This window comes from Carassius auratus, chromosome 20 (assembly GCF_003368295.1).
Source record: "Carassius auratus strain Wakin chromosome 20, ASM336829v1, whole genome shotgun sequence".
Classification (NCBI taxonomy): domain Eukaryota; kingdom Metazoa; phylum Chordata; class Actinopteri; order Cypriniformes; family Cyprinidae; genus Carassius; species Carassius auratus.
In genome coordinates this window covers 27,867,491-27,880,695 of record NC_039262.1, presented here as the reverse complement: position 1 = coordinate 27,880,695, position 13,205 = coordinate 27,867,491, and the positions used below count along the sequence as shown (strand labels likewise).

The 13,205-nt window shown below is 38.3% G+C and overlaps 1 protein-coding gene across 1 annotated transcript in view; it reads right to left on the bottom strand.

Moving 5' to 3' along the window:
- Nucleotides 1-4,828: 4,828 nt before the first annotated feature.
- The window catches only part of LOC113037702 (5-hydroxytryptamine receptor 1E-like), a 60,309-nt gene continuing 51,932 nt past the window's right edge, over nucleotides 4,829-13,205 (bottom strand). The window contains exon 2 of the mRNA XM_026195038.1: nucleotides 4,829-6,323. Coding sequence (XP_026050823.1) covers nucleotides 5,123-6,241 — 1,119 coding nt within the window. The 5' untranslated portion in view covers nucleotides 6,242-6,323 and the 3' untranslated portion in view covers nucleotides 4,829-5,122. The remainder of the gene's footprint in view (nucleotides 6,324-13,205) is intronic.

The following is a 13,205-nucleotide window of genomic DNA, read 5'->3' as shown; positions in this document are numbered from 1 at the left end:
TCACGTGACGCCCGATCACCGTGCGTGCTGACGTACTGGCCGAGTCACGTGACACTGCCGACGGCGGTGCGCTCGGGTCAAGAGTTTCTCAAATACGCAGCGTTTTGTAACATAATATGTGAACCTGGAGCACAAAACCAGTTATAAGGGTCAATTTTCTGAAATTGAGATTTATACATCATATGAAAACTGATTAAATAATATTTCCATTGATTGTGGTATGTTAGGAGGACAATATTTGAACTATTGAACTATTTGAAAATCTGGAATCTGAGGAAGCAAAAAAAAAAATCTAAATATTGAGAAAATCATCTTTAAAGTTGTTCAAATGAAGTTCTTAGCAATGCATATTATTAATCAAAAATTAAGTTTTGATATATTTACAGTAGGACATTTACAAAATATCTTAAAGGAACATGATCTTTACTTAATATCCTAATAATTTTTGGCATTAAAGAGAAATGTATAAATGTGACCTATACAATGGATTGTTATCTGTTGCTACAAACTGCTTTTGTGCTGCAGGGACACAGATAACACTGTAAGCAGTGGTCAAAAAATATTTGGACATTGGGAATTATAAACTAATGCCCTATGTGTAATTTCCATAAAGGTAATTAACCAGGGAAGATACACTCTTAAAGACACAGGCCTTTCCATTAAATTAAGCTGTACAGAAGGTAAAGGTGAGCACAGCTTCTTAAACCAGAAAACACACACACACTTAGTCTGTCTGAAGAAAGATTCAAGAAGACTTCAGTTCTGTCATCATTAACTCACAGTCACCTGGATGAGTTTCTTCCTTCGGTTAAACACAAGAGAAGATATTTCAAACAATCTGTCTAACCAAATACTTGATGGTTTCTGTCGACTTCTGCTGATTTTCCCCCTATAATATGGAAATCAATGGCTACCAGAAACTGTTTGGTTACCCACATTCTTCAAAATATCTTCTTTTATGTTCTGCAGAAGAAGAAAGAAGAACGTCTGTACTATTCAAACACATTCATTAACAACAACAACACAATTATTTCTCAGTATCTTTATTACAGCCTGGTCAGGGTTATGGCATACTGATATTATCAAACAGATGTTCAGTCTGACACAAACTAAGTGAAACATAGCAGAATTCATGGACTGCTGTGTGTCTGTTCTCCATCAAAACATGCCACCACTTCCTTATGTTATTTAAATAGATTTTACAAAAGAAAGAAGATCAGATGAACTGATTATCAATGAAAACAATATTCCCAACATCTTTAATTGAAAACATTCAAGGGAAGATAAAAGGAGGGAACTCTGGGATTCTTCTGAGGTGAGTTTTGTCAGAACAGTGATTAGAGAACTGACTTCAGATAATATGACTTCTGCCTTTGTTTTATTCAGTTTATTAAGACACATATGAACATGCACTGCATAGTCAGGTTGACCCAGACTTAACTTTATTACTTTGTCTTTTGAAGTATGTGCTGGGTGTTGTCATGACTGAATGATATATTAATAATTGATCGTTCAGTTAAAGTTTGGCTGTGCAGATTCAGAATACAGTGAGTAGAGACCTTTAAAGAAATCATTACGTTCAGAATTATAATGTTGTGGCTTTCAGTCTCTCTCTCTCTCTCTCTCTCTCTCTCTCTCTCTGTGTGTGTGTGTGTTAGCTTTAATCCTATTTTAGCCTTCATTTTCAGAGGCATATTCACTGCTGGACCAAAGTGTGAAATAGTTACAATTGTATAATGTTTTTGTCTCTTCTGTTCACCCAGGCTGCATTTATTTGATAAATAAATATATAAAAATTATATTAATTAATTAACTATATATGTATATATAGTCTTGTTTTTCAAGAAACATTTCAGATTATTATCACAGTTTTGCTACACAACCATTCAATAATTTGGGGTCAATAAGATTAAAACATAAATAGAGAATTTTTTTTTTTTTTTTTTTTTTTTATTCAGCAAGGAAGCATTAAATTGATCAGAAGTGACTGTAAAGAAAAATTATAATGTTACAAAAGATTCTATTTCAAATAATTCTGCCCTTTTGAACTCTCCATTCATTAAAGAATCCTGAAAATTATTAAAAAATAAAATTTATCACAGTTTCCAGAAAGATTTGCAGCAGTTAATCTAAATGACAGTTTAACATGTAATCACATAGAACACATGATTTTTAATAGTAATAGTAATTTAAAACAATTTATTTTTTATTTTTTATTATCAATTAAACACAGCCTTGGTGAGCAGAAGAGACTTCTTTCAATATATTAAAAAACCCTCTTAGTAATGTCCAGTCTTTAGCTCTCTAGAATCCCAGCAGTGTGAAATATCTCAGTGTCTCAGTCTCTGTTAACTCTCTGAGCAGCGGTGGTCAACGTCTAAGAAGCCAAACAGGTGATGTGATGCCTCTGGAGTGCAGTGTTCTTGACCACATGCTGTTCTCTGAGTGTACACGCCACACGCTCAGAAAACACATCTGGAGCAGGTGCAGATGTGTTCCATCAGGTACAAACATGCACCTTTAAGGTACTAATATGAAGCCTTTTGGGGTAAATGAGGTACAAATGCATGCCTTTTGAAAGGATACTGCTCCAGTGACAAATTTTGTAGCTTTTTTTTCTGAGTGTGGTAACACATAATTGAAAAGGACAACAGACACAACAGTATCGTAACAGTATTAAAGCAATGCATTTGGAGACAGGATTTTGAGTTTAATAATGTGTTTGAGGTATGTGCATTTAAAGATAATAACAAAAGAGAGCAAGAAAGATTAAGTAGTTAATAACTTAAAAGCACACGTCTGTGTACTTAAAAAAAACTGTTGACAATTTTAGGGAATGAAATGTCTAACTACTAGCTTGCTGATTTTTCTTTATTTTTACTTTTATGTGTGTTAAAGGATTGACATATTGCATCAATTATATTTGCCTGAAATGCCTGTATTGTAATATTTCACATTGTGATGAAACTGTTCTAGATAATGAATTTTGTGTGCTTTTGATATACAGACCCAACAACTGTGCTCATATCCAAATGATTAAACTTAAAGTTCATTCATTTAAAATCAAGGTAATTAGTAGCCTTAATGGTTTTGAGTTCTGTTAACTCTTTCCCCACCAGCGTTTTAGAAAAAAGATGTTAGCCGCTGACAGCATTTTTGATAATTTTCACTAAAACTTCATGGCCCCCAGAATATTTTGTTGCATGGTTATCTGAACATGCAGTACATTAAACATCAGACCCTCTACTTTCAAACTAAGTTTTTTATCAACACCTAAATGTAGGTAGGTTTCATAAAAAGCAACATTTTGAGTAAAAAAGCTGAGAAAATCATTTTATCAAACACTACATCTGGATCATATTCAGTAACATTATCAAACCAAAGATGCAAATATACGGCTTCCATCAGGGCTCCCAAAGCTTGCCCAGGCCTTTACCACTTTCTGGATTGACAATTCACTCGCTAACATAAGGCAGTTTTAATTTATATGCAGTTAGTGTTGAGGATCTCATAAGTTTTTCAGATGCATATGCTTACATAACAGATGCTCATTCCTGCGCTTCCTCACCTGTGTTTGTATTTGAGTGATTCTAGACTCATTAAGGAGATAATTTAGGTATAATAGCACCCCCTAGTGTATAACAATGAGAACGAGGAAACCTGGAAAATGCTGTGTTTGGTGGGGGAAGAGTTCATGAACTGTACTAGTATTATGAGTATTTTATAGTCTTTCTTTACCTGAAAAGCAGATTTAAATGTTTTTTAAATGTTGTTTTGACCAATCAGAAGCTCCCTAGCATGAGCATGTCTCCACCCCTCTATGAACATGACCGGAAGCCTATTGGTTACATAAAAAAGCACAAGACGAGCCCTTAGGATGGATGTGTCCCACCCAAACCTCTTGTTTGAACAGGAAGTGCATTGGTACACTTGTCAAGTCATTTCACATCATTGATCAGGAATCAGATGATACTGTGCTGTAGAAAAGCAGGCAGTGGTTTTTCATTGGATTTTATTAAAATGTTTTCCATACTGCTGCTAGACTCATGAGAGATGTACGAATCCATCTCAAATGGAGCTCCAGACTATCCTGAACCCAGTGAAGCCGCTGCCCACGAAAAGATGCATGTCCATAGCCCCTTTCACACAGCAATACCATTAAATTACTGTAAAATTACCGGAACGACTTTACCTGTAAATTAAAAAATGTGCTGTTCACACAGGCAACAGTGTTCTGTCTTTTTTTCCGGTAAAGCACCTTTCACACATCGGTTTCAAATCATCAGTAAGTGCTGTGATATCATTAAACAGAAATGTCCTCTAAATGGCTGCGCCTCCCAGTGTTGTGTTTGTAAACATGGAAGGGTATGCATGGTCATTTTTTATTAATATTTTCATTTTTGTTTCAAATGTTCACATTCATGCTGCTTTTGGCCCAGAGACATCATATTAAACGCCTTCAAACCGAACCAGACCAATGCTGTGACTGGCCCAGAGTCTGAATCATTGGCTCAGATGGGCCCGGAGTAGACCTCTTACATCACCGTGCTCTGAACACATGCTTTTGAGACAAGCATATTTGGGTTGATGTATATGCTTTGCTTTCTTTCTTTCTTTCTTTCTTAAATTAACTGCCCCCCACCCTAAGCATTGCTAGTTGCCAGTGTTTCCTGTAGATATGTTATTTCTTTATTATCATCTCATTTCAAGTGATGAAGGATTGTGAAAGTCTGACAGTAATCAGTGTAGAGCACTGCTGTAAGGTTATCCCCTGCCCGCTTTACATGTTTCAAAATGATTAACAGTTGAAAACATTAATTAGCAAATTTAGAAAAGTAATCATAAGTAGTCAGTTAAATTACTTTAATAAAGTAATTGAAGAAGTTACACTACTATTACGTTTTAGATAGGGTAACTCGTAATCTGTAATCTGTGACCAAAGTAACCTGCCCTGGTCCACACTGGTCTTCAGTCAGTGCTAACTGGTTCCTGCTAATACCAGCAATCTTCATTCTGTGTTCACACACAGCATCATTCTGGCAATTTACCGGTAATTTTAAAATGAGCCTGTTCAAACATGATCTCTTTACAGCAATTTACCGGTAACATGTGTAAAAGGGGCTTATGTGTGCTCCTTCCACCTAAACAGTCTCTTGAAAGCCTGCTTGAAGTCCTCATTGAAGATAGTGTACAGTAGCGGGTTAATCAGCGAGTTGATGTATCCCAGCCAGGTGAGCGCATCGGACACCTGAGGCGAGGGGCTGGGCACATTCAGTCCCACCAGCAGCTCTTTCAGGAAGAACGGGAGCCAGCACAGGATAAAGGCTCCCAGGATGAGCCCCAGGATCCGAGCCGCCTTCCTCTCCCGAGACGTGCAGATCTGGTTCCTCTCGTCCAGCTCCGGTGTCTCCATGTCGAGCGGCGCACGGATGGCAGCGTGGTTGCGGTCGAACTCTGTGGTGTGGTCAGAGGTGGAGACGCAGAAGGCGTGCTTGACACGGCAGCGGTTCAGAGAGTTAGTGCTGTCTGTGCTGCGACTGCTGAGGTAGCGCGAGGAGCCGCGCTTCTGGTACAGCGTCTTGGCGGCGCTGTAAATCCGGGAGTACAGGATAAGGATGAGAGTCATGGGGATGTAGAAAGCACCGAATGTGGAGTAGATGGTGTAGCCCACGTGATCGTGCTCGATGATGCACTGCTGCGGGCCAGTCCCGTCCCCGCGCTGCCTCCAGAACAGAGGCGGGATGGAGATGAAGATGGAGATGAACCAGACGGTGGCCACCATGACACCGGCACGCCGGGCCGTCCTCTTGCGGGCGTACTCGATGGCTTTAGTGATGGCCCAGTAGCGGTCGAGGGCGATCACACACAGGTGCAGGATGGAGCAGGTGCAGCAGGTCATGTCCACACTCAGCCACGCCTCGCACACGAATGGCCCCAGCAGCCAGCTCTCAGTGGTGATGTAGAGGATGCTGATGGGCATCACCAGCACAGCCACCAGGAAATCAGTGACGGCCAGGGAGCAGATGAGGTAGTTTGCAGGCAGGTGGAGCTTCTTGGTGGTGCAGATGGCTGCGATGACAGCCCCGTTCACCACAGCCGTCAGCAGCGTCAACAGCGCTAGCAGAGCCACCACAGCCAGTCGCTCCATCAGCAGCTCCATGCCAAAGGCCGACCCTGGGGTGGCGGTGGTGTTGGTGTTGGTGAAGTTGGCCAGAGAGCCCAGGTAAAGCTCCATCTCCATCCCACAGCTTCTCCCTCAGTCAGGAGGATCCCTCTGCCCAGGACTAAAGCCCCAAAGACCTGCGTGCTGGATCAGTGACGGCCTGCCACACACACAGATAACAAGCCATTAATGTCAAATTAGTTACTTAAAAGGTTTACTAATGACTAGGGTTGCTGCAAAAAGGTGGAACATTTCCAGGACATTTAGGAAACATTCTAATTTTTTATTTTTTTATTTTCCTGGATTTTTTGGAAACTTCCAGGAATTTTGTGAAATTTTCCAGAAATGTCCCACCCCTTTGCTACCCTACTAATGATTTAAACACAGTGGCACCCAAATTCACTGTCTATGCAGTAGAAATGTGAAAACATTTTGAAATCGGTGCTAAATGACTAGAGACAACAGAAAAAGGCCTTGACATTTGCTTTTTCCAAAAGCTTTAACACATTTATGCACTTTAGAAGTTCAGTGACACCCCTCTTTCAATCCCTTTGTCTGTTCAATCTGCACAGTTAAAAACAACTAAAATTTGACCAAAGTGCTGCACAGTAATAGAAATACAGAAACAAAAATATTCAAAACAGCAAAATAATATGAGAGACTGTATTAATTTTTTATAGTACATTAAAAACCAAGGAAAATTGTAGCTGTCCGAGTGTTAAAAGGGTAAAGTGCATGTGTCTCGTTTGGGGAGATGCTTCTGCTGAGGTGGGTGGGGGGTGGGAGAAAAGGGGTTTTGTTGCTGTTTTCATGTTTTTTTTTTTTTTTTTTTTTCGCTTTGTTTTCTCTTCCTCTTTCCTTGGTCTCCGCTCAATTTTTGTCAGTTTCACAGTAAATAATTATTTCACATTCAAAATTTGATCCATATCATGTATGCCACAACCTAAAATGACGCAACATCTAAGTGGGAGGAGTTTTACATTTATTAGTTGGAACTGTAATGGAGTGAACAATCCCGTTAAGCGTAGCAAGATACTACATCACCTCCAACATTTAGGAGCTCACATTGTCTATCTTCAAGAAACACATCTTAAAATTCACGACCACCTATTGTTGAGGAGAAGATGGGTTGGGCAGGTATTTCACTCCAAATTTCAGGGTAAAGCCAGGGGTGCTGCAATTCTTATACACAGGTCAGTTCCTTTTGTGTGCTCTGATGTCATAGCAGATCCCAATGGTAGATTTGTCATTGTCACAGGTAAAATCAGTAATTATTCTCGCCAATGTTTATGCGCCTAACTGGGATAACGATAATTTTTTTAGACATTTATTTTCTGTACTACCTGATACTTCTTCTCAACATCTTATTTTGGGAGGTGATTTTAATTGCTGGATTAATCCCAAACTTGATCGTTCCTCTGTTAGACACAATACACCATCAAAGTCTGCAAAGGTGATTCAGTCTTTTATGGAGGAATTTAAGGTCTCTGATCCTTGGCGCTTTTTTAACCCGTCTGGGAAAGAATACTCTTTCTTTTCTCAGGTTCATCATACTTTTACTCGGATTGACTTTTTTTTGATAGATAACAGGTTAATTTCTTCAGTTGAGTTATGCTCATACAACGCTATTGTTATTTCAGACCATGCCCCGGTTAGTATGAAGATGTGTATTAAGGAACTCGAGGGCACACGGCCACCGTGGCGTTTAAATACCCGTTTGTTGTCAGATGAGCAATTTGTGGAATTTGTTTCTAATCAGATAGATTTGTTTATATTGACAAACAAGTCTTCAGATGTTTCAGCATCCCTCCTTTGGGAAACCATGAAGGTGTACTTAAGAGGGGAAATCATCTCATACACTGCATATAGGGAAAAAATGAGGAAGCATAAACTATCAGAGATCATTCAGAAAATCGCCCATATAGATAATATCTATGCAGTTTCTGCATCCCCAGATATATATAGGGAGCGTCTTGCTCTACAGGCAGAATTTGACATTCTTTCATCATGCTACGCAGAGAATTTAATGCTTAGATCTAGATACAAATACTATGAAGAGGGTGATAAGGCAAGTAAGTTGCTGGCCCATCAATTAAGACAGGATTCATCCTCGCATCTCATTCCTCAGATTCAAACCTCATCAGGGGTAACAACAAACCCTCAGCTAATTAATGATCATTTTAAAGAATATTTTATTTCCCTATATACATCTGAACAAACTGATAACCCCCTTGCTTTTGATGTCTTTTTTAGCAAACTGAACATACCCATTGTCGATTCTGCTGCCCATTTGGAAGAACCAATCACTATAGAAGAACTCACTCAAGCTATTACCTCTATGCAAAATGGTAAATGTCCAGGGCCAGATGGGTATCCAGTAGAGTTTTATAAAAAATTTCTAGACAAATTGGCCCCCATGATGATTGACATGTATTTTGAATCATTTGATTCACTCAAGCTCCCCCAGACACTTAATCAGGCTTCCATCTCTTTGATATTAAAGAAGAATAAAGACCCCTTACACTGCACTTCTTACCGCCCGATCAGTCTTCTTAATGTTGACTTTAAGATATTATCAAAGTTGTTGGCAATACGTTTAGAGTCCATTTTACCATCCATTATCTCCCCGGATCAGACCGGGTTTATAAAAAATAGACACTCTTTTTTTAATATTAGGAGACTGTTTAATGTCGTATACAATCCCTCTTCTTCTGTTGTCCCAGAGGCTGTCATTTCATTAGATGCAGAGAAAGCATTTGACCGGGTGGAGTGGAGGTATCTTTTTTTACACTTTAGAAAAATTTGGTTTCGGTTATAAATTTATCTCTTGGGTGAGGTTACTGTATTCTGGCCCACAAGCTTCTGTCAGGACCAATAATACTCGTTCAGGTTATTTTCCCCTCCATCGGTCCACTCGCCAGGGATGCCCTCTGAGTCCGCTACTCTTTGCCATTGCTATTGAACCTCTCTCTATTGCACTGCGATCTGATTCTTCTATAATGGGCATAAAAAAAATGGGTACAGAACAAAAGGTATCTTTGTATGCGGATGACCTTCTTCTCTACATTTCAGATTTGGATAGGTCAATACCTACAGCACTTGGTGTCTTAAAGTCCTTTGGTTCAATTTCTGGTTATAAATTAAATCTAAGCAAGAGCGAGATTTTTCCACTGAACTCTGCTGCTAGAAATTACCCTTTACATAATTTTCCATTTAAGATCTCTCATCATAGATTTACCTATCTTGGAGTTTGCATCACAGATACATTTAAAGACCTTTTTAAATTTAACTTTTCTCAGTTGCTTCTACAGATGGAGAAAGATTTTGAGCGCTGGTCACTGCTTCCCCTGTCCTTGGCTGGAAGAATCAACTCTGTTAAAATGAATATTCTTCCAAAATTCTCTTATTATTTTCAGTGCATACCCATTTTCCTTCCTCAACACTTTTTTCGTCAAATTGATTCTCTAATTTTGGGTTTTATTTGGAATAAAAAGATCCCCAGAATTCGTAAGGCTTTTCTTCAGAGACCCAAAATACTTGGGGGAATGGCTTTACCTAACTTTCAGTTTTATTACTGGGCTACAAATCTTAGGGTCATGCAATACTGGTTAAATCAAGATTTTTCACATGATTCATTTGTATGGCTTACCATGGAAGCTACCTCGTGTATGCCTACTTCGCTAGCAGCCTTAGTACATGCTCCCATTAAATGCTCATCTTCTCCCTACACCAAAAATATTATCGTTAAAACTACATTGAGAATCTGGAGGCAATTCAGACTCCACTTTGGTTTACAAACCTCTTCTATTTCTGCACCTATAGCAGCAAATTTTGCTTTCTTACCATCATTAATGGATAGGACTTTTTCTCAGTGGTCGGCATTAGGTATTATAACATTTAAGGATTTTTATATAGATAATGTATTTGCGTCTTTCCAGCAATTACGGGAAAACTGTGCAATGCCCAAACACAATTTTTTTAGATATTTGCAAGTTCGTAGTTTTGTTCGGGACACGCACCCTCAGTTTCCTAGTCTCCCTAGTGTTACTCCCATTGACTCCTTCCTCAAACCTATTCATGTTATGAAGGGTATGATCTCACATTTTTATGAAGAAATCTGCTCCTTACGTGAAAGCTCACTTGCATCTATTAAATCTCAGTGGGAGGAAGACATAGGAGAAAATATTCCAGAAGAACAATGGGAAAAGATTCTAAGTCGTGTGCACTCCTCATCATTCTGTGCCAGACAGGGTCTGATGCAGTGTAAAATCCTTCATCGCAGCCACTGGACCAAAGTTAGACTTTCTAAAATATATCCTGAGGTAGATCCCATGTGTGATCGCTGTCATCAAGCCCCTGCATCTACTGCGCATATGTTTTGGTCTTGTCCATCTCTACACAAATATTGGTCTTTGATCTTTAAAACATTATCTGAAGTTCTTGGAATTTATGTTCAACCTTTGCCTGTCACAGCTCTATTTGGTACTCTTTCTCTTTCACTTGACATGCCCAAATATAAGACTGATTTTGTAGCTTTTGTTACTCTTCTGGCGAGACGCCTAATTTTAATAAATTGGAAATCACCTACACCTCCCACTCATTCTTCATGGATTAATGATATCTTTCATTTTATCAAACTAGAAAAAATTAGGCATACAATAAAGGGGTCTTCTGACAACTTTTATAAAATTTGGGGCCCTTTTCTAGATTGTGTAGGGAAGTGAAATGGTTTTAAACACCTGTCTATATCCCCTCTGGCAGTAAAGAATCTTCTTACACGCAAGATTAACCTGAATATGTCTTTGGATGACCAAGCTTTATATGGCTTCTCATTTTTTTATTTATTTCATCATCTCTCCCTTTTTTTTTTATTTTTTTTTTTTTTTTTACTTTTTACTTTTTGGTTTATGTTGCTGTTCTTGCTTATTGTTTATACTTATGTCATTGTTTTATTCTCTCATGCTGAATGCTGTTTGGACGTAAGGTGCATCATATGACGGATCCATAATTGTATATTTCCTTTTTATTATTCCTTTTTTCATAACTTAGAATTAACTTTATTCTGTCTCTATTTGCTATTTGGTTCTTTTTATGAACAAAAGAGACGGAATTGATTACATTTATGTGATATTACAATGGTATCTGTAATTGTGTGATGTACTCTGTTTATGTGAAAAAAAAAAAAAAATCAAAATAAAGTGAAAAAAAAAAAAAAAAACAAGGAAAACAAATTAGTTTAAGCAGAGATTTAAAATCAGAAATGGTTTGAGCAGCTTTTACACACAGTGGAAGACTGTTCCACAGTTTAGGGCCGATAACAGAAAAAGCTGGATCCAGGGCTTGACTATTGCCACTATGCTATTGTATCGTTATAAACACGAGCCGCGTCTAAAAGGCAAAGGGGGAGGAGTTGCTTCAATTTATAACAACGTTTTCAGGATTTCTCAGAGGGCAGGCTTCAAGTATAACTCGTTTGAAGTAATGGTGCTTCATATAACATTATCCAGAGAAACCAATGTTAAAGATAAATCCCCTGTTATGTTTGTACTGGCTACTGTATACAGGCCACCAGGGCACCATACAGACTTTATTAAAGAGTTTGGTGATTTTACATCCGAGTTAGTTCTGGCTGCAGATAAAGTCTTAATAGTTGGTGATTTTAATATCCATGTCGATAATGAAAAAGATGCATTGGGATCAGCATTTATAGACATTCTGAACTCTATTGGTGTTAGACAACATATTTCAGGACCTACTCATTGTCGAAATCATACTCTAGATTTAATACTGTCACATGGAATTGATGTTGATAGTGTTGAAATTATTCAGCCAAGTGATGATATCTCAGATCATTATTTAGTTCTGTGTAAACTTCATATAGCCAAAATTGTAAATTCTACTTCTTGTTACAAGTATCGAAGAACCATCACTTCTACCACAAAAGACTGCTTTTTAAGTTATCTTCCTGATGTATCCGAATTCCTTAGCATATCCAAAACCTCAGAACAACTTGATGATGTAACAGAAACTATGGGCTCTCTCTTTTCTAGCACTTTAAATACAGTTGCTCCTTTACGCTTAAGAAAGGTTAAGGAAAACAGTTTGACACCATGGTATAATGAGCATACTCGCACCCTAAAGAGAGCAGCCCGAAAAATGGAGCGCAGCTGGAGGAAAACAAAACTAGATGTATTTCGTATTGCTTGGCGGGAAAGTAGCATATCCTATAGAAAAGCATTAAAAACTGCTAGATCTGATTACTTTTCTTCTCTTTTAGAAGAAAACAAACATAACCCCAGGTATTTATTCAATACAGTGGCTAAATTAACGAAAAATAAAGCCTCAACAAGTGTTGACATTTCCCAACACCACAACAGTAATGACTTTATGAACTACTTTACTTCTAAAATCGATACTATTAGAGATAAAATTGCAACCATTCAGCCGTCAGCTACCGTATCACATCAGACAGTGCACTATAGACCCCCTGAGGAACAGTTCCACTCATTCTCTACTATAGGAGAGGAAGAAATGTATAAACTTGTTAAATCATCTAAACCAACAACATGTATGTTAGACCCTATACCATCTAAGCTCTTAAAAGAGGTGCTTCCAGAAGTCATAGGTCCTCTTCTGACTATTATTAATTCCTCATTGTCATTAGGATATGTCCCCAAAACCTTCAAACTGGCTGTTATTAAGCCTCTCATAAAAAAGCCACAACTTGACCCCAGAGAACTTGTTAATTATAGACCAATCTCGAATCTCCCTTTTCTGTCCAAGATACTAGAAAAGGTGGTATCCTCACAATTATATTCCTTCTTAGAGAATAATGGTATATGTGAGGATTTCCAGTCAGGATTTAGACCGTATCATAGTACTGAAACTGCTCTCCTTAGAGTTACAAATGATCTGCTCTTATCATCTGATCGTGGGTGTATCTCTCTATTAGTTTTATTGGATCTTAGTGCTGCGTTTGACACAATTGACCACAACATTCTTTTGCATAGACTTGAACACTTTGTTGGCATCAGTGGAAGTG